Source organism: Trametes versicolor, assembly GCF_000271585.1.
Source record: "Trametes versicolor FP-101664 SS1 unplaced genomic scaffold TRAVEscaffold_1, whole genome shotgun sequence".
Classification (NCBI taxonomy): Eukaryota; Fungi; Basidiomycota; class Agaricomycetes; order Polyporales; family Polyporaceae; genus Trametes; species Trametes versicolor.
The window spans coordinates 4335200-4353483 of record NW_007360321.1 but is presented as its reverse complement, the minus strand read 5'-3'; the positions used below and the strand labels follow the sequence as shown (position 1 = coordinate 4353483).

Below are 18284 nucleotides of genomic sequence, written 5' to 3'. Positions count from 1 at the left end.
GACCATACCTGATATGATCATCACTCGGTGGTCTTGTTGGTGGTACTGTACTTGCCCCAGTAACCCCCATACGCACCTCTACGTACTTACTTGATCACTTGTACCTTTCCTTACCTGCTTGCTCTACGGAAGCGTCGGGCCGGGCCCCGATCTACACATCTCAATTAGGCTTTGTTCACTTTCGAGCGCGCCTTTCGCGTTCGAACCCGCATCCTCCTCCCGCCCTTCACCATCTCCCTGGCCGATACCCCATCCCCCACACAGCCGCGTGCTGGAGCATCCATGGCTACACCGAATTTACGCAACCAGAACCAGTACGACGGATTGCCAGACATCCACATGAACACCGCCAAAGGCTTGACCGTCGGTGTTCCCGACATCCGCATGGCCACCGCGAAGGGCATGACCATGGATAAGGACATCTATATGGACACAGCCAAGGCGAACACCACTATAAAGCAGGGCAACTTCAAAGTCTGGGAGAAGGAGCTACTCGATAGCCCGGAGGTTCGTCGCAAGGCCACCGTCGCTCAGCTCTGTGCGTATCGCGCCTTTCGCGCCGTTTGGTCGTATCGACCATCGCTCAACTTGCCTAGACTTTCTCGACTACTACTTCCAGCTGCTCGGATACATTGCTCACCGCAAGGAGCGACGGGCGCGCTTCGATGAGGACACCACGAAGCGTCAACTTACCCAATCCGAGTATGCCCAAGAGTTCAAGTCCTACCGCGGTCGCGAACGCACCCTCCTCCGCAAACGTCGCGTCAAACTGCGCGTAGATCAGTTCCAGATCATCGCTCAGGTCGGCCAGGGCGGGTACGGCGAGGTCTTCCTAGCACGGAAAGCGGACACGCGCGAGGTCTGTGCGCTCAAGAAGATGAAGAAACGGACTTTGTTTAAGATGGACGAGGTGTGATATATTCTATTCGAGATATTCTACTTGCTGAATCTCTTGCGGATGCCAGGTCCGGCACGTCCTGGTCGAGCGTGATATCCTTACCGCGACAAAGACTCCGTGGTTGGTGCGTCTTCTTTACGCCTTCCAGGACCCCCAACACGTATATCTTGCTATGGAATACGTTCCCGGAGGTGATTTCCGCACGCTCCTCAACAACGCTGGCGTTTTGAAGGAGGAGATCGCGAGGTTCTACATCGGCGAGATGTTCACTGCCGTGAATGAGCTACACAAGCTAGGTTATATCCATCGAGACTTGAAGCCGGAGGTACGCCCGACCGTCTGGCATGCCGTCCTCTTTGGCTAACGTCGTGTGCTAGAACTTCCTGTTGGATGGTTCGGGTCATGTCAAGCTGACTGACTTTGGGCTGGCCACCGGAGCACTCAATCCTCAACGGATCGAGTCTCTCAAAGTCAAGGTATGTCTTCTCCTTGATGACTGTAAATTCCGCGTCTCAACGGATGTAGCTGGACAAAGTGAAAGAGAACGAGATCATCCACCGCTCGACACTCGAGCGCCGCTCTATTTACCGCTCCATGCGGCAACAGATTCCTCGCTACGCCGACTCCATTGTCGGATCGCCAGACTACATGGCCCCAGAGGTGCTTCGCGGCAAACCATACTCGTTCTCAGTCGACTACTGGTCTCTTGGCTGCATTCTGTTCGAGTTCCTTGCTGGATTCCCGCCGTTCAGCGGACGGACCCCAGAGGAAACGTGGACGAACTTGGACAAATGGACATCAGTGCTGCAGAGGCCGGTGTACGACGCGCCGGAGGACCAAGTGTTCAACCTGACCGACATCGCATGGGACGCGATCACGAAGTGTGTGCTCTCCCTACCCAAGTTCACAGTAGCGACTGACACACCCCGTTTGCCAGGCTCATTGCACACGCGAGCGTGCGCTATGCGACGCTCTCGCAGGTGCGCGACCACGCATTCTTCAAGGGCGTGCAGTGGGACGACCTGCGCGGGGCGGACCCGCCGTACGTGCCCGAGCTCACGGGCGACGACGACACGGGTTACTACGACGACTTCACGTCCCCACAGGACATGCAGAAGTACGCGGAGGTGATCGAGAAGCAGCGCCACGTCGACCGCGTGCGCGAGAAGGAGGAGCCCGCCGCGCGCGGTGTGTGGGTCGGCTTCACGTTCCGCAAGAACGGGCCGATGGCGATCGGCGGCGGCGCGCGGGGCGGCGGGGACGACGATGGCGCGCTTGCGACCATCTTCTAGAGGTCTGGCTGAGGTTCGCGTTGGGTGTATCGGTATATCTTGGAAGGGAGGGGATGTTCTGACTGACGCAAAGATATGATACGAAATGACTGCAGACGGACGCATATGAACACGGTGATTTTTGGTACGATACCCGATCGAGCAGTGTCCGCTTTCCTAGCTTTGTTGTAGACTCCGTTGTGCAAATGATCACAGCATGCATCTTCCATGTTTGGATATGTTTCGCGTTCAGAGAGTGGATAGGTCCATGTCGGTGTTCACATCTTCTCCCGGGAGAACGTCGCGTCCATCCAGGTTTCCAAATCATGGTACCCGAAGGTATCGTGAGTCAGCAATTCCACGGCGTAGCGAAGATTTTCGCCGTCAACGAGGGCCTCCCAATACTCCGGATCCTTCAACTCGACGGCCTGCATCGAGATACGCGAAATGAGACGGCAGTCGTCCGAAGACAAGACGATTCGCTTACCGCTCTATACAGGTCGCGTAGACTCTGGGCGTCCTGTGGATTCACCACATACCATTCACGCGCATGGTCGTAACGCAGATAGCTAGGATACTGGGCGGCTAAGAGTGCGGGCCGGATGGACGTATACTCCCAGTCGACAATCCCGGTAAGGGCGCCGTGTGCGCTCACGAGGATCTTCGTGGGGTAGAGCTCGTCGTGATTGAGCACGCATCGTCGGTATGACGGTAGCGAGAAGCGGGTGCAGAGCGCGGAGAGCGCCGTTGTGAGGCGTGCAAGTACGCGGTCGTTGTCGCTGCGGTCGGAGGGGGTCGTGTCTTCGGCATGCTCCAGTATGCGCGCCTTGGTCTGGATCATGTCGCTGATCCACTCTTCGAGCGTGTTGAACACCTTGGTGGGCGCATACTTGTGATCAGCCGGGCACCATGGCCCCACGTCCATGACGGTGCCACCGCTGCCACAGATGGGCGACCCGATGCGCTGGGGAACGCTCAGCCTGAATAGGGCGAGCATCTTGTCGGCGTGTTCAAGGACAAGCCGTGCCTGGCGACAGCGTTCAGAACATGGATTTTGGCATAGGCTCGGCGAGACATGTCACGTACCTTGGCGAGGTACGGCAGACGGCCGAACACGTTTACCACGAGTTCACCGGGCAATTTGTCCAGGATGACGAACGTGACACCTATTTCGGGGGAGATGTTGCGTGGATAGATGATGGTCGGTCCTGGAATCGCGCTGTCGTTCGCCTTGAGCCACTCCATGAGGTGTATCTCGCGCCTAAATCGGCGGAAGATGGTCTGAATATCTTCTTCTCTGTTCAAATGATTCCGAACAAAATTACGCGCTACGTTCTCTTCTCCGTCCTCGTATTGGATGCGGATCACCTAGCCGGCGACGAGCGCAGCGAGTGAGCGTGTTAGTGGCACGCCTTCCACAGGGTATAAAGTAGCTCACGGGGTTGCTACCAAGATGCAGACGCTCCATCAGCACGATCTTGCGTGATAAATTTGTCTCGACCTCGCGCAAAATGGGTGGCCACGCCGATAAGGGCGCGTCGCCACCATCAGTGGGGACCCAGCTTGGCTTGACACAGCCAGTGTAATCGGGCATTGGGTTACGCTCCTGTTCCTCACCGTCGGCATTCCATACCAATATTTGAGACATATGTTGGCAGATGAGGGAGGACAAATGGAACAGGATGCAACTCGGAGAGTCGAGAGTGCAGTGATGGTTGAATGCCGGTGGTCGAGTGCCAGTACTTAGCAGTCACTTGCAAACACGTGAGCGGTTATATACCTGCGTGAGTGTGAAAATACTAGAAACAAAAACAATATTACCGTTGGGAGAACAAGGTGCAAAAAGTACGTGCACGCGAGGGCTTGCGGGCACAAGGGAGACCAAACACGGACTGCCGAGCCTTGCCGGGCTTGGTCGAACACTGCGGTATTTGGCGATGTTTACTATCATGGGCGAATGGCCCGTCGCGACTCGGGGTTTTGTTCCACTGTCCACACACGCACATGTCGGCTCCAGCTCAACCTCCATCTGAAATATGCGGGTATACGACTACATAGGTACAAGCGTATGGTAGGGAATTACGGATCCGTGGATACATGCATGGAGGAAGACATTGACAAGCACAGCGAGATACACGCGACGACGACGCCCAACCCGAACGCGAACGCAACACAAGCCCAGCAGCCCGCTGCGGGCCGCCTAGAACCTGCGCGGGACGCCGCCGACGAGGCCCTCTATCGAGTGGTGCTCGAGCTCGTTGCGCGCCTTGAGGATCGCGGCGTGCATCTCCTTCATCGCGTTCCCGAGCTTCACGCCGTAGCGCGAGAGGATGTCGCGCTGCCACGCGTCGTACTTGGCGTTCACGCGCGCCTGCACCTGCTCGTAGTCGATCACGCACACGCCGAACGACTTCTGCGTCTCCGTCGTGTCGAATGTCGAGCGCGCCTTCTTGATCTCCGTGAGCAGTTGCTGCCAGTTGGCGAGCGAGTCTCCGAGCCGGTTGAAGACGTATTCGGTCTCAAGGTCCCAGAGCGACTGGAACTGGAGCCACTTCGCGACGTACTGCTTGAGTGACTGCACTTTCTGCTCGATGAGCGAGAATGGCTTCTCGAGCGTGGTGTCAGGGAATCGTGTCAGCTGCGTCAAAGCGTCAGTGGTTGTACCAGAGCGAGGTGAGGAAGGAAATTATGCGCACGAGAGATGTGTACGTGACGTCCGTTGCTGTGTGGCCTTGCATCTGCAGCCCGATCTCATATCGCGAACTCTGTATCCGCTTCAGGCGACACACGGTACCTATAAGAGCAAATTGAGCCGAGATCGTCAACATTAGAGGCTGTGAACTTACCCAGCCATTCGTGCAGTTGATGGACCCAGACTGCACGCGCGTGCTCAATTGGGGGGTCGAGGAAGATGACTTGGTTCTGGATCCGAATTTCGTGAATGATCGGGGCTAGTACCAGCGCCCCATCCGTAGACTGTCAAATCGTAAGTTTATGACTGGATATGTGCCCAAGTGGACGGCAGGCAGACCTTGTCGTTCTTTGCCCGCTTATCTCTCCGCTTGCTGGCGATCGTGACCGGTTCTCTCCTGCCGTCGTCATCCGCCCGTTCGAACTCGTTGCAGAAGAGCTGGATGACGTGTGTCACGCGCTGCAGGAGGATGCTTTCTATCCGCTCGTCCAGCTCAGCTACCCAGTGATCGAGGTTCGCATAACCTTCCAAGTTCAGCCTGTCAATCTATGAAGGTATGAGCAAGAGTGTGGTATTCAGTAAGGGTTAAACATACTGCTGTCTGGATCTTGCTGAGGAGATCACGGAATGCCTCAGGCGTGTACGGACATGTTGATAGATCCTCTACCGAACGCTGGATGTCTTTATACAGATCGATCACGTTGTTCGTCTTGTCCTATACGACTGTGAGTGGACCATAGTGACACGGAGCTATTGATGAGAACCTACTTGGAGAATAGACACGATGCTAGCAAGTTCTCGAACGAACTGAATATGCTTGTTGTCGCGTACGCCGTCCCCAGAGACATAACGCGCCGTGTCGTACTGATTGACGAAGTAATCCCAGCGAATGTTCATTCCTACCGCTGGATCAGCCCAAACGTCCCTGAATGTGTGTGAGCACACGTAGACTTACCGCGAGTGACCATCCGCTGAGCCTCGTTCCGGTACTCCGCGACGAGCCACTCGATGCCCTTGTTGTGCTCGACGAGGTCGAGCGTCTGGCCGTATGTGCGCACGGTCTCCATCAGACTCACCGCGTGCGGGTACACACGCTTCGCGTCCTTTGCCATGTTTGTGATCGCGTGCGGCACCTGAAAATTCTGCCACAGCAAGTTCCGCACCTCCTTGAAGAGCGTGATGATCTGCGGGTCGAAGTTCACCGCGAGCTGGTACCCGCCGCCGCGCAGGCGCACGATCTCGAACAGCCGCCCGCCGACGCCCATGTCGCGCCGGTTGATGTCGTGCAGCCATGCCTCGTATACGGGCCGCACGTCGAGCTTCTTGCGGAACGCGGCGGACTCGGACTGCAGCTTCTGGCCCTCGGCGTACAGCTCCCAGCCCTTCCCGAGCACGTCCTCGACGCGCTTCATGTACGCCTGTAGCTGCCGGTCGATTTGACGCGCCCAGATGATCGCGCCAGATATGGGCGGAAGGTCGCGCATCTGCGACATATGGTACGCTTCCGAAAAGCGGTATTGCGTTTTGAACTATCCGCTCATGTTAACTGAGTACGAATGAAAGGGCGGCGCGTTGCTGACCTTCTCGTGCAGACGCTTGATATCCTCCTTGACGGAGTCGATCAGTTGCGTCTGGTACTCTTGAATCGCACCACGAATCTGCACACATTGGGATAAATAATCATGCACGTTCAAGGAGGGCTGGTAAAATACCTTGGGACGGACGAACAGCGCGTTGAACTTGGAGAATACACGGAACATCTCGTTCGCGTTGCGAGCCGTACCCAACCTGTCACGCAAACGCGCGATGATCTGGTTCTCCACTCGTGCGACACGCTCGTTGTACGCGTTCTCGGCCGTCATCCAGATCTCGTTACCCTCTGCATGTCATTAGCATAGTACCGGTATTGTACGAATGGGTACCAACCTGTTGAGACGTCAAGCACGTCGATGCGCTTCATTACCTCGTACGCTTCCTTGACCTCGGCCTCCATGTCCATCCCTCCGATCTCGTTGCCGGCGCCACCGAGACCTTTCGTAGGCGCAGTCATTACAGCGAGCTGCTCGTGCTGTTTGCGCCAGTCGCGGAGGTACCGAATGCGATCCTGAATTTTGGCGTGTGCGGACACGACCTTGATAGGGATGAACTTCTCATTACGCTTCCGGGTCACCTCACGCGCGGTGTTCGTGAACTCCTTCACGTGGTCGTCCCAGGTGCGGAAGATGGCGATGGTCTGCGAGAGCAGCCGCTCGAAGGTCTCGTACGGCGTGTAGAGTAGCCGCGTGGAGGTGAGCACGCGCAGGAGCGCGTCATTGAAGTCCCGCGAGATCGCCTCCGCGAGCGGGAGCACGCGGTTCACGGGGTACGGCGAGAGCTTGAGTTTGCGGTTCATGTGCAGGAAGATGAGCACGACCGCCTCCTGGATCTTGTCGAGGTCCGTCGCAGATAGCAGCTCGTTCAGGGGGAAGTCCTTCATGAGCTGGTTGTACTTGTGCACTGCACGCGCGCGGGGTAAACGGGGGTGTCACAGAGGGGACCTACCGAGCGTCACTCACCCTTGTCCATCGCGTCTTTGAGGCCGGTGTCGGCGACGAAACTGACCGTGGCGCGGAACCGCTTCGCGTTCCGGAGGGCCTCCATTACCATCGTGACCTCGTCGCTCCGGAGCTGCACCTCGATGCCCTCGAGCGCGTGCTCGAGACTGAGCCAGAAGTTGATTTCTTGGGATGCGGTGCCGGAGCTGACGTCGCGCGTAAGGCGGGTTACCGTCTGGATGGACTTGATCCATTGGTTGACGTGATTCTGGAGCGTGTTGAGGAAGGTACTGTCGTTGAGGAGTTTGGGAGGCAAGTCGGAGATGTTTGGCCGGTGGCCTTGCTGCAGGGCCTGTTCAACCGTCCGCTGGATAATGGGGTGGATAATGAGGTGCGTTTCCGGGATTTCGACGTTCTGTTGCAGGTGCAGAAGGGAGAGCTCTAGTTCGGCGAACTTCTTCTTGGTGACGGGAATGCCTGCACGACTGGATGAGTATGCTCGGTGATTACAGGCAGTGTGGGAGGGTACTGACCCATCTTGGAGTCGCCGTCCTTGCCTCCACCGCGTGCGCCGACGAAGGCCTCGAAGTAGGGCTTCATTGCGCCGCTGATGACGGCGTGCAAACTCTCGTATGGGGTCTCATCGCTGCCGAAGAGATTGAGAATATGTAGTTGTGTGGACATCGGGAATGTCGAGTCGAGGACAGGGCCTCGCTTGATGATGGCAAGGGTCGTGACATGAGAGGGGTCGTAAGTAAGCGTGGGTGTGATCTTGTAGGAGTATGAGGGCGGCGCGTCCTCGGCTGCACATCTTGAGTACGACAGAGAAAAGTGAGGTGGGGTGGTACTCACAGTCTTGTTCGTCCTTCTTCTTGACGACGTAGATGACACCGCCGCCCTCGGGAGCGAAACGAGAGGCGCGTTCGTGGAAGTCCTCATCAAAGATAGACTCTAGCTCTTCCGGAGAGGCGCCAAAGAGAGGAGGAAGGAGAGAAGCAAGGAATAAACGAAAGACTTCCGGGTCGAATGAGATGGGTTTGGCTGGTGCGGGCTCTGAGATACCGTCGTGGAGATCGCCGTTGGTATCCCCCTTCCCGTTCAGTGCGCTGCCGTTCATACGGGAGGAACCGTTCGTTATGGGAGCCAGCGGACCGTCGACGGCAGACATAGCAGTCGTGTGTGCCTATGAGAAGTACAGCGCTGTACAGAGAATGTCGGGCGAGAGTCTACGCGAGCAGATTGAGTGTGACTGCGGCGGAGTGACGGAGGTGAACGGGCGGCAGTGTGCCGAGCAGAGTCGAGGTACACGCGTCGGCAAAGACGCAGGCAGCAGCAGCGGAGGCGACGAGAGCGATGGCCGCTGTTGTCGGCGGCGACGAGGACAGGCGGGGCGACGGCGAGGACGGAGGAGGAGGGGAGAGGCAAGCAGCCAAATCGAGAAACAGAACGCGTCGCACCCGTAGACGCCCATGAACGCTGGTGGAGGACATGTGAGCAGCTCCCCTTCGCGGATCTCAGCTCGTTCCCCGACGTCCTCGCAATGCAATAAATTCCCTTCGCCTCTCACCACGACCAGTCTCACTCTTGCACACGGCGAGCACACAGCAAGAGACAGCCCTGACTCTCGCTAGATGCTCTACAGACACCCCGCCGCGCTGCTCTTGCGCGGGCGTAGCCACTTACCCCGCGCTCTCTTTCATTGCTCGCCCGCCCGCGCTGCCCTCAAGCGGTTCAAGCTCGCAGACATTGGTGAGGGCATCACGGAGTGCGAGGTCATCAAATGGTACATACCCCGTCTTGCTTTTAATCCGCGCTAGCCTCACTCAATATCTGCAGGAGCGTGAAGCCTTCGAGTGCCGTCAATACCTTTGACCCGCTATGCGAGGTCCAGAGCGACAAGGCGAGCGTCGAGATCACTAGCCCTTTTGACGGCATTGTACACGAGCTGCTCGTACCGGAGGGCCAAATCGCCAAGGTCGGCCAGGACCTTTGCACTATCGAGGTTGTGGACGACGTCGCCGCTGCAGATGACGCCGAGCCGACGTCTCCGAGCGCCGCGCCCGAGCAGTCCAGCGCTGCAGTTGCAGGGCATGGCGCACTACACTCGCAACCTTCGGTAGACGTCGGTGCGGTCACGCAAGACTATCCGCCGCCGCCGGCACAACAAGCGCGTCGGCCACACCCACTCGACCCGAACGTCCCATCGCAGGCGCGTACACACGTACACTCCGCGACGAAGGAGGTCTTCGCCCCGCCGTCCGTTCGACATTACGCGCGCCAGAACGGTGTCGATCTGCACGCATTGGTGCCCGGAAGCGGGAAGGGCGGCCGCGTCGAGAAGCGCGATGTGGACGCGTTCCTTCAGCGCGGTTCGGCGCAGGCCGGTGCTCCTCCGACTGGTGCCTCTCAGGATGCTTTTGCGCCGGCAGTGGGAGATGTGCAACATGAGAAGGACGTTACTGTCGAACTCAACCGGACACGTTGGAACATGTGGAAAGCCATGGAAAAGGTGCGTGCGCTCGATGCTCACTCGTTCCTGGTCATGTACTTACTTTCGTGCAGAGCCTTTTAATCCCTCAATTCTCGTAAGACCATTCTCGTTCTGATCACTGCCTACAGATCTAACACACTCACTACTGTAGTTTCTCAACCTACCTCGACATCACCGACCTACACAACATCCTCCCCATCCTCAACACACACATACCCACCCACTACCTCCCCCCACCCGCCCGCCCATCCTCCACCGCGCAAGTCGTCTCCCCCACCGCCTTCTACGCGCCCCTTCCCCCCACCGAACTCGCCCCCGAGGCGCACTACACGCGCCTCACGTACCTCCCCGTCCTCCTCAAGACGCTCGCCCGCGCCATGCGCGACTGGCCGCTCTTCCGCTCCTCCATCGCCCCCGCCGCTGCGGACGGCGCGCGCCCGTCGCTGGTGATCCGCCCGCACGCGGACATCAGCATCGCGCTCAGCACGCCCACGGGGCTCTACACGCCCACTTTGCAGGCGGCCGACACCCAGACTATATATGCGCTCGCATCCCAGCTGCGCGTCCTCGCGCACCGCGGGCGCCAGGTGCCGTGCGCGCTCACCCCGCGGGACATGCCGCGCCGTGGCGGGACGGTGAGCGTGTCGAACGTGGGCGGGGTCGGGCAGGTCGAGAGCGCGGCCCCCGTGCTGGTGCCGGGGGCGGGGTGGCGATCGCAGCTGTGGGGAGGGCAAGGTGGGTGTGGGATGTGGAGAGGGGGGAGGGGAGGGGGAGAGGAGGCTGAAGGTGGGTGTGAGCTGGACGGCGGACCATCGGGTTGTGGAGGGCGCGGAGATGGTGGCGTTTATGGAGGCGTGGAGGGCGTGGGTCGAGGCGCCGCAGAGGCTCATTGCGGATGGGGTGTAGAAGATTGTCGGTGCGCGCCATATTATTTGGCAAGAACAGTTGTAGTATAGCGAGCTATCAATGCATTAAATACGTATGTACAGCTTTACACGGTCCAGGAGTCCGAGATGAAGGAAACACATCGCCAATACCCAACTGCGCGTGCAACGCACCCAAGAACGACATGTATCGAGCCAGCTCACTCTCGCGGGCTGCCGACGATTACGCTCCCATACTGCGGGTTCAAGTTCGACCCCGGGCGCAACGTCGCGTTCGTCGCCCGACTGCCCGCGCCCTGCACCGCCGACGTCGTCGCATCGAGCGTGTTCCCGCCCGCGCCTGCACCCGCGGCGCGCTCGCCCTCGGGGGGCGGGAGCGGGCTCTGGTTGCGGCTAAGCAGGGGGGTGCGGTCGCCCTCCGCGAGCGAGTTCGCGCGCCCGCCGACGCGGTACTCGACGATACCCTTCATGACGGCGGCATTCTTCATGCGGCGGGCGCGGCGCTTGGAGACGTTGTCTTCGTACCGGTCTGTCTCGTCCACGATCTCCTCTGAGATCATTTCTTCGATGATGTCTTCGAGCGTGATGACGCCGATCGCGCCGCCTTCGACGCCGGGCGTGCGGCTGAGGAGGAGCAGGTGCGCGCGGCCGGTTTGGCTGGGTGGGTTGAGGCATTAGCACGGTTGTGGTGGGCATCTGCTGAAGAGAGCATGCGGCGCGACGTACAAGTAGTCGAGCGCTTGGAAGCAGTTAATGTCTGGAGGGGCTTCCGGAAGGAGTGACAGGGGGAAATCGGAGACGGGGATGGACGTGGATGTATCGTATACAGAAAGCTGAGATCGTGCATCAGCGCATGGGTCTATATGAGGGGAAAAGATGGTCCCCTACCTGCTTGACAAGGAGGAGACCGACGAAGGCCAGCGGGTGACCGGGCTTGTGCACGGGAATGCGCGAGTATCCGCTGCGCAAACTGAGGGGTTCAATGTGAGCGGTGCGCCCAGTTTAGCGTACTGACGGGGAGGCGTACACAAAATCGACCGTTGCGTGGTCGAGGATGCGGTCGGCGCTCACGGTGACGACGTCCTGCACGATATAGGGCATGAGCATACTGAACGTGTGTAGTAGCGTGACGGCGAACGAACATTTAAGGGAGTCATGATCTCTTCTGCCTTTTTGTTGTTCAGTTCTAGGACGCCGTTCAGGATGCTGATTTCGTCGTCCCGGAGGGGCTCTTCGCCTTGCCTATGGAAAGCAAGGAATGACCTGATGTATTGTCTGATAAGTATTTTGAGATATAGGGGTTGCATACGAGCTCGAACCTGAGCTCGGCCTTTTTGTATGTATGCGCTTCATTGTGTCCGAGCACGTAGTCCAGGAGCTTCGCTATGGGGTAGGCAACGGGCGCTACAAATTTTTGGTAAGAAAAGATATGGGGGCAAAGGGTGACGCGATTACCGAACAACCACATCATGGCGAGGACTATGGGTGCGCATGAGGCACCTATTGAGAGACCGTAGCGGACACTAACAGCCTGGGGGATGATTCTATAGGAGAATGGTAAGCTTCTGGGTATCACGTTGAGAGGTATATCAAATTACTCACTCGCTATGATGCCAATGCCATTAGAACGGATGGTGAGCGCAGCGTGCGGAGGGGCCGGAGACATACCCGAAGATGACTGCGAGGGTACATGTGAGATCGGCTTTGTCGGCCAGTGAGGTACGGAAGTGACATACCGATCATGGCGGTGGAAATGGCCACGGCTGGGATACCGCCTCCAAGCTAAAGGAAACACAAGTTAGACCTAGACGAGATATACGGAACGGGGAGGAAGACATACGGCGCTGTCTAGGAATATGGGCAAACTTTCGTTGACGATCTACGAACTGTGGGCGTTTGCGACATCTAAGCGAGAGGAGCGCAACTTACGACATTGCCAAGGAGAAGAACCTGTGTGGAAAGAACGTGAGCATGCTGCTGGGACGGGGAAGGTGCAAGTAGGACGTACGACGAGAACCCAATGACGTCCGCGGTTCAGAAGTTTGAGAACTGGGCGGGGTGAGTACGTCTAACTGCCGAAACCAAAGTAGGAGATGGCGGACCTTTCTGAGCGTTCTTGCGCTCGACCGGGAGGTCGGAAGAAGAGGCCAGGACACGAAGATGCAGCTCATCCAAGCCCATAAGACCTAGGGTAAGTCTGCGGCGCAGAGTGAGCGCGAGTACACACAGGCAGATCGATAGCAGCGTACCCTGCGAACACGCCGCCTGCGAGGACGAGGATGATGGCAACAATGAGCTTGTACCAGAACTCGGGGGAGCCGGGAGGTTCGCCTGGCTCGTCATCTTCGACGGGTGCTACGACATTGAACAGTGAGAGGAGTGTGGGGAAGGCATTTGCGGGCTGGAGGGCGCCGAGGAGGGGGAGGAGGAGGGGGAGGACCATGGGCGGAGGAGGCAAAGAGTGCTCGAGCACTTCTTGAGCGCGAGCCTCCCTCTTGGCGTCATAGAGCAGACGCCCAGGCGCGTCACTCGGCACGTCACGTGCGTCGCGTCTCTCCCTCCCCGCGCTCGGTAGGCGCCCATCTCATGTTTTCTGCACTTGCCCTTTTCAGACGCGCCCTCGTCCGCCGCCCAGCCACTCACCTCTCTCTCATTTGCTCCGCCAGGTCCATGGCGAGCACCCACCCCCGCTCCCGCTCAGGCTCACCAGCTCAGCCTCCAGAAAAGAGGCTGCGACTCGACGCCAGCGACGCCATCGAGGTCGATTCGCCAGTCGTTGATCAGCAGCCACCGCCAGAGAACGGGGACGCACCGGCGGATAAGCCGCACCCGCCAAGTTCGTCCAAGAAACAGCCAAAGAAACACAAGAACAAGAAGAACGCTCGGCGCGCTCCAGAGCCGTACTCGCACGACGACATCCTCTCACGCGAGGTCACTGCCCTCCTTGGCCAGGACATCGCAGACGCAGCCAAGGCAGCAGACCTCGACTGGTCCTCCCCCTTCGAGTTCTCTCAGCAGCTCGAGCTCACCGTCTCCTGCATCTCTCCGTCTACAGGTCTGTTGCTGTCTGGACTCCACTGTCGACATATCTCATGTACATAGCATCGTTTAATCAACTCTCCTAGGTGAATCCCTCTCCATTGCCACCGCCGGTGACCGTAAATGGGTCATCGTCGCTCCCCTCTCTCTGCCTGGCGAACGCATCCGCGTCCGCGTATATCGCCACTCTCGCCTCTACTCCCATGCCGATTTGCTCGAAGTCATCGAGCCCAATTCAGAATGGCGAGACATGTCATTAGTCCAGTGTAAGTACTTTGGTACCTGCGCAGGCTGCCAATATCAGGTGAGCGACTTCTGGGACAAGGTAGGTTCTAGCGGCTAAAGACGCTCTGTAAGATGCTTCCATATGAGAAGCAACTCAACTTGAAACGCGGGACCGTGGTCGAGGCATACAAGAACTACTCCAGTCAGTCCAGAGACCAGCCTGTCGCGTAATGAGCTTATGGGCGCCCTAGACATACCCACGGATTTGGTGCCTACCATACTGCCCACCATCGGCTCACCACTGCAATACAACTACCGCACAAAACTCACCCCTCATTTCCAACGCCCACCGTTCTCCTTCCAGAAGGCGCAGAAACGGGGTGATGCACCGCCCGTAGAGGGCAAGCCAGACTGGCTGAAAATCGGCTTCCACCAAGTCGGAACTCGAAATGTCATGGACATAGAGGTCAGTCCATCCTGAGTGTTTGAGAGCAAGGTTCTCAATGCATTTCCAGGAGTGTCCAATTGCGACCCCGGTGATTAACAAGGCCCTAGGTCCTGTACGGGATAATGTCATCAAGTATGGTCCACGCTCATGCTGCGCTGTACTACACGCTGACCCCTCCCCCAGCAACATCACCAAGTTCAAGAACGGCGCGACGCTCCTCCTGCGCGACTCCCTCCCCCTCGACGCGGACACCGCCGCGCCCGAATTGAGCATCACCGCCGACGACGGCGCGCACATCTGCGTGACGGACCAGAAGGGTACCGTGCGCGAGCGCGTCGGCGACAAGCTCTTCGAGTACACCGCCGGCACCTTCTTCCAGAACAACAACTCCGCGCTCGTCCCCCTCACCGACTACGTCCGCGCCGCCATCTTCCCCCCGTCCGCCGCGGGAGAGGGCGAGGGCCCGACGCACCTCGTGGACGCGTACTGCGGCAGCGGGCTGTTCTCGATCATGCTCGCGCCGCACTTCGCGCGCGTCGCGGGCATCGAGCTCTCCGCGGAGAGCATCCGCTCCGCGCAGCGCAACGCGGCGCTGAATGCGCTCGCGCCCGAGGCGGTGTCCTTCCTCGCGGGCGATGCGGCGAACATCTTCGACACCGTGCAGGACTTCCCGAGGGAGAGGACGGCGCTCATCATCGACCCCCCCAGGAAGGGCACGGACGAGCGCTTCGTGGAGCAGATGCTTGCGTTTGGCGCGAGCACGGTCGTGTATGTGAGCTGCAATGTGCACACGCAGGCGCGGGACGTGGGCATGATCCTCGCGAAGAGCGCGGAGCTGGCGGGGGTGGAGGGGCGGAAGTACGTGCTGGAGAGCCTGACGGGACTGGACTTGTTCCCGCAGACGGCGCACGTCGAAGCGATCGCGGTGCTGCGGCTCGTGTAGGGCGTGTGTGGCATTAGTCTACTAGATTAAACTACATGGGACATGGGGCGTGGCATGCAGGAACTGGTAGCGCAGTGTACTGGCAAGCGTCCGGTTGAGCGGAACAGAGGCGGCCCCGCCGCCCCCTCACTCCGTCTTTTCCTTGGGCCGCAGGTCGCCGAGCGCCTGCCCGACCTTGACCTTCTCGCCCGCGCCGACGGCGAACGCGAAGTCGTGCGGGGCCTCGAAGACGAGCACGATCGTGCTCCCGAGGCAGAAGCCGCCCATCTCGTCGCCGCGCGCGAGCGGCTGGCCGTTGAGGAGAGGGGACGCGCCCGCGTAGACGGCCTCGGTGAAGGTCCCGACGGGGTGGTCGCGCCGGCGGCCGACGTTCGTGCGCAGGTCGGTGTCGAAGTTGATCTTGATGCTCCCGACGTTCGTCGCGCCGACGGGGACCATGCTGAAGAACCCGTGCCGCCAGCGGCCGAGCAGCGCGACGCGCTCGTTGAGCACGAACAGGTTCTCGAGCCGCTTCGCCATCCAGGGCGACACGGAGAACAGGTCGCCTGCGCACGCGAGGGTCAGCGCGTCCGCCCGGCAGATGACGTCATAGGAGAGTAAGAGCAGGGCTTACCGACGAAGTGCCGCCGACGCTCGACGACCCAGGACGCGGGCGAGTGGAAGCGGTGGTAGTCGCCCGGCGCGAGGTAGATGACCATGAAGAACGTGTCGTTGCCCGGCTTCGTGCGCACGCTCGTGAAGCTGTCGCGCCGCACGGCCGTCGGCCGGATGCCGACCTCGGACGCGAGGCTCACGTCCTGCGCGACCGCGTCCGGCAGCGACTGGTCGCGCGGGACAGACGCGTCGACGCGCTCGCCGTGCTTCGTGCTGCTGTGGGTGTTCGGTGCGGGGGCGCGCGGCGGCGCCTCGGTCGTGGGCGTGGAGGTCCCCGAGGTGGAGGGCGTGGGCGTGCCGAGCAGCTCGTGCAGGCTGTACTCGATGCCGTTGATGTCGGCAAAGTGCTTGTGGTTCACTTCGTGCAGGTCGTCCTTGGGGAAGGCGACGGAGGCGGGCGCGGGGCTGCCCGGGCGCGCGACGCCGAGGAGCGCGTCGAGCGAGTACGTGCTGCCCTTCACTTGCTCGATGCGCCCGTCTTTGATGACGCCGAAGTGGAGCACGCGACCGTCGGCTGGGCTCACCTAGAAGTACGTAAAGTTAGGGATGCACATGGTGGGGAGAAGGCGAAGGTAAATGCACGAGTACAGCGTCGGCGATGGGGCGTACGCCGTCCTTGAGTCGGCGGTAGAAGAAGTCGCCGAGCGAGCGATATTCGGTGAGGTCGTGCTCGACTTCGTCGAGATTGCAGCCGAAGATGGTGGCGTAGACGCGGAAGCCGACAGGGCGAGCCCAGACGGGGAGTTCGAGGGAGTTGAGGTACCCCCAGAGGCGGGACATGTTGCGCAGGGGGAGGGCACCGATGACATGGACCTAGGAAATACAGTGAGCGGCGACGCACCCAATATGATGCGCGCATTTGCAGGTGAGCAGGCACGCGAGTAGGGTACATACGTGCCAAGGGCCCTTCAACCGGATAACCTCATTCCCGTGCTCGTCTACGACGACCTCCTTCGTGGCAGACTTCCTTCGGTATTGGATGAAGATGAGGAGAAGCGCGCCTGCGGCGATGGGGAGAGGGTACCACGTCGTGGGCGTGTTCTGCCAGGCATCCGCGAGCCTTTCTGCGGGGACCGTCGGTGTTCTGCACGGACAGCGGATGAGGAAAAAGAGGGAGACTGACTGTAGAGCGGCTCCCTGTGGGAGCCTGAGCCGTCGCTGCCCCGGGAGCGGGTGTCGTTGGAGAGCAGCCTGAGCGTTGTACGGCGAAGAGCTGCGCCGGTGCGGGCGTGCAGACGGCGGGCGAGGGAGGTGGAGTGTGCGCGGAGGACGTTCATCGTCGTTCCATCCCAAGCGGCTGCTCCAGCCATTCGACCTCCCGCTCCCCACATGTGTTTCCCCCGCAGGCGCTTCTGTCGGCGCTTGTCGTTATTGCAGGTTGCACGGCGCTTGACGTCGGCCTGATTTCGATAAGTCTTGTAGCGCCGACAAGCGGCATGTCCCGCTACCTCATATAATGTCACACTTTTGACGGCTGGATACGATGGCGATACATGTAGGATAACGGCGGATATTTACAGCGCGGGCGATACCCGATTTATGAGGGCGCTGGAAGGAGACAACAATATATCACCCGTCGCGCACAGGGAACATGACTGATCGTGATGTGTGGGCAGTTTGTTGAAAGGGTCTTTGCCCCTCTGTGGGGCAATTCCGTGAATGTAGATTGAGGCAGAGACACCAGCGCAGCTGCCTGAAAACGCATGACACATGATGTGCAGCGGAACAGAGGAGGGACGGGCTGCGCAAAGAGTCCGCCACACCAAGTGTTGGGGTGCACTGTTGAACTTCTGTGTCTACGGCTGTGCCGGACCGGGAGTGGCAGTGATAGTGGCTGTGCGTCTACCCTACGCCAGCATGGACTTTCCTACTTACCATATACGTACATTCTTTTGTTCTGTACTTACTTGGCATCCTGCCATCCCTCCATATGATTCTGGTACGTTCTACGATGTTCCGGACTATTCTAGACAGCGTCCGGATTACTCGCATTACTCAGCCATGGACTATCTGACCTTATGTCGATTATGCTCCCTTACTCAGCGTTATTCATCGCTCAGTCAGCGTCCTCTGGACGTCACATGCTCTCTTCTTATACGCTTACTCATCGTCCTCCCCAGTAGTATATAAGGAGGACTCTGCAGGCCTCTGCTCTTCAGTCGTTCTCTCACAGACTGAAGAGTAAGTCCCACACTACCTATGCTT

At 59.2% G+C, this 18284-nt stretch overlaps 7 protein-coding genes across 7 annotated transcripts; 3 read left to right on the top strand and 4 right to left on the bottom strand.

Annotated features, from left to right (window-relative positions):
* Nucleotides 1–426: 426 nt before the first annotated feature.
* TRAVEDRAFT_111418 (kinase-like protein) lies at nucleotides 427–2190 on the top strand (the record flags this gene model as incomplete). Its single annotated transcript, XM_008035115.1, has 6 exons — nucleotides 427–538; nucleotides 597–910; nucleotides 966–1223; nucleotides 1276–1374; nucleotides 1424–1779; nucleotides 1836–2190. The coding sequence occupies 6 exons, from the start codon at nucleotides 427–429 to the stop codon at nucleotides 2188–2190; spliced, it is 1494 nt and encodes a 497-aa protein (XP_008033306.1).
* Nucleotides 2191–2447: 257 nt separating this feature from the next.
* On the bottom strand, nucleotides 2448–3763 carry TRAVEDRAFT_42540 (uncharacterized protein; the record flags this gene model as incomplete). Its single annotated transcript, XM_008034073.1, has 4 exons — nucleotides 2448–2597; nucleotides 2657–3196; nucleotides 3256–3537; nucleotides 3608–3763. 4 exons carry the CDS (start codon nucleotides 3761–3763, stop codon nucleotides 2448–2450), a joined length of 1128 nt encoding a protein of 375 aa, XP_008032264.1.
* A 606-nt stretch (nucleotides 3764–4369) lies between these two features.
* On the bottom strand, nucleotides 4370–8512 carry TRAVEDRAFT_111059 (dynein heavy chain protein 2; the record flags this gene model as incomplete). The annotated part of the gene is made up of 13 exons (XM_008035114.1): nucleotides 4370–4807; nucleotides 4866–4963; nucleotides 5016–5145; nucleotides 5201–5407; nucleotides 5457–5576; nucleotides 5630–5760; nucleotides 5817–6390; nucleotides 6442–6519; nucleotides 6574–6740; nucleotides 6788–7357; nucleotides 7417–7872; nucleotides 7929–8198; nucleotides 8248–8512. 13 exons carry the CDS (start codon nucleotides 8510–8512, stop codon nucleotides 4370–4372), a joined length of 3504 nt encoding a protein of 1167 aa, XP_008033305.1.
* A 514-nt stretch (nucleotides 8513–9026) lies between these two features.
* Nucleotides 9027–10792, top strand: TRAVEDRAFT_42538 (CoA-dependent acyltransferase; the record flags this gene model as incomplete). The annotated part of the gene is made up of 5 exons (XM_008034072.1): nucleotides 9027–9178; nucleotides 9232–9904; nucleotides 9958–9980; nucleotides 10038–10625; nucleotides 10684–10792. The coding sequence occupies 5 exons, from the start codon at nucleotides 9027–9029 to the stop codon at nucleotides 10790–10792; spliced, it is 1545 nt and encodes a 514-aa protein (XP_008032263.1).
* A 178-nt stretch (nucleotides 10793–10970) lies between these two features.
* TRAVEDRAFT_42537 (DUF21-domain-containing protein) lies at nucleotides 10971–13213 on the bottom strand (the record flags this gene model as incomplete). Its single annotated transcript, XM_008034071.1, has 14 exons — nucleotides 10971–11427; nucleotides 11497–11603; nucleotides 11659–11740; nucleotides 11798–11853; nucleotides 11913–12033; nucleotides 12090–12174; nucleotides 12226–12314; nucleotides 12439–12448; nucleotides 12507–12552; nucleotides 12611–12649; nucleotides 12700–12720; nucleotides 12779–12819; nucleotides 12873–12967; nucleotides 13020–13213. 14 exons carry the CDS (start codon nucleotides 13211–13213, stop codon nucleotides 10971–10973), a joined length of 1443 nt encoding a protein of 480 aa, XP_008032262.1.
* A 227-nt stretch (nucleotides 13214–13440) lies between these two features.
* On the top strand, nucleotides 13441–15425 carry TRAVEDRAFT_33773 (S-adenosyl-L-methionine-dependent methyltransferase; the record flags this gene model as incomplete). The annotated part of the gene is made up of 6 exons (XM_008033827.1): nucleotides 13441–13825; nucleotides 13896–14113; nucleotides 14167–14236; nucleotides 14286–14500; nucleotides 14550–14614; nucleotides 14666–15425. The coding sequence occupies 6 exons, from the start codon at nucleotides 13441–13443 to the stop codon at nucleotides 15423–15425; spliced, it is 1713 nt and encodes a 570-aa protein (XP_008032018.1).
* Nucleotides 15426–15551: 126 nt separating this feature from the next.
* On the bottom strand, nucleotides 15552–17356 carry TRAVEDRAFT_42535 (phosphatidylserine decarboxylase; the record flags this gene model as incomplete). Its single annotated transcript, XM_008034070.1, has 5 exons — nucleotides 15552–15970; nucleotides 16039–16603; nucleotides 16662–16892; nucleotides 16974–17143; nucleotides 17203–17356. 5 exons carry the CDS (start codon nucleotides 17354–17356, stop codon nucleotides 15552–15554), a joined length of 1539 nt encoding a protein of 512 aa, XP_008032261.1.
* Between the last annotated feature and the right edge of the window lie 928 nt (nucleotides 17357–18284).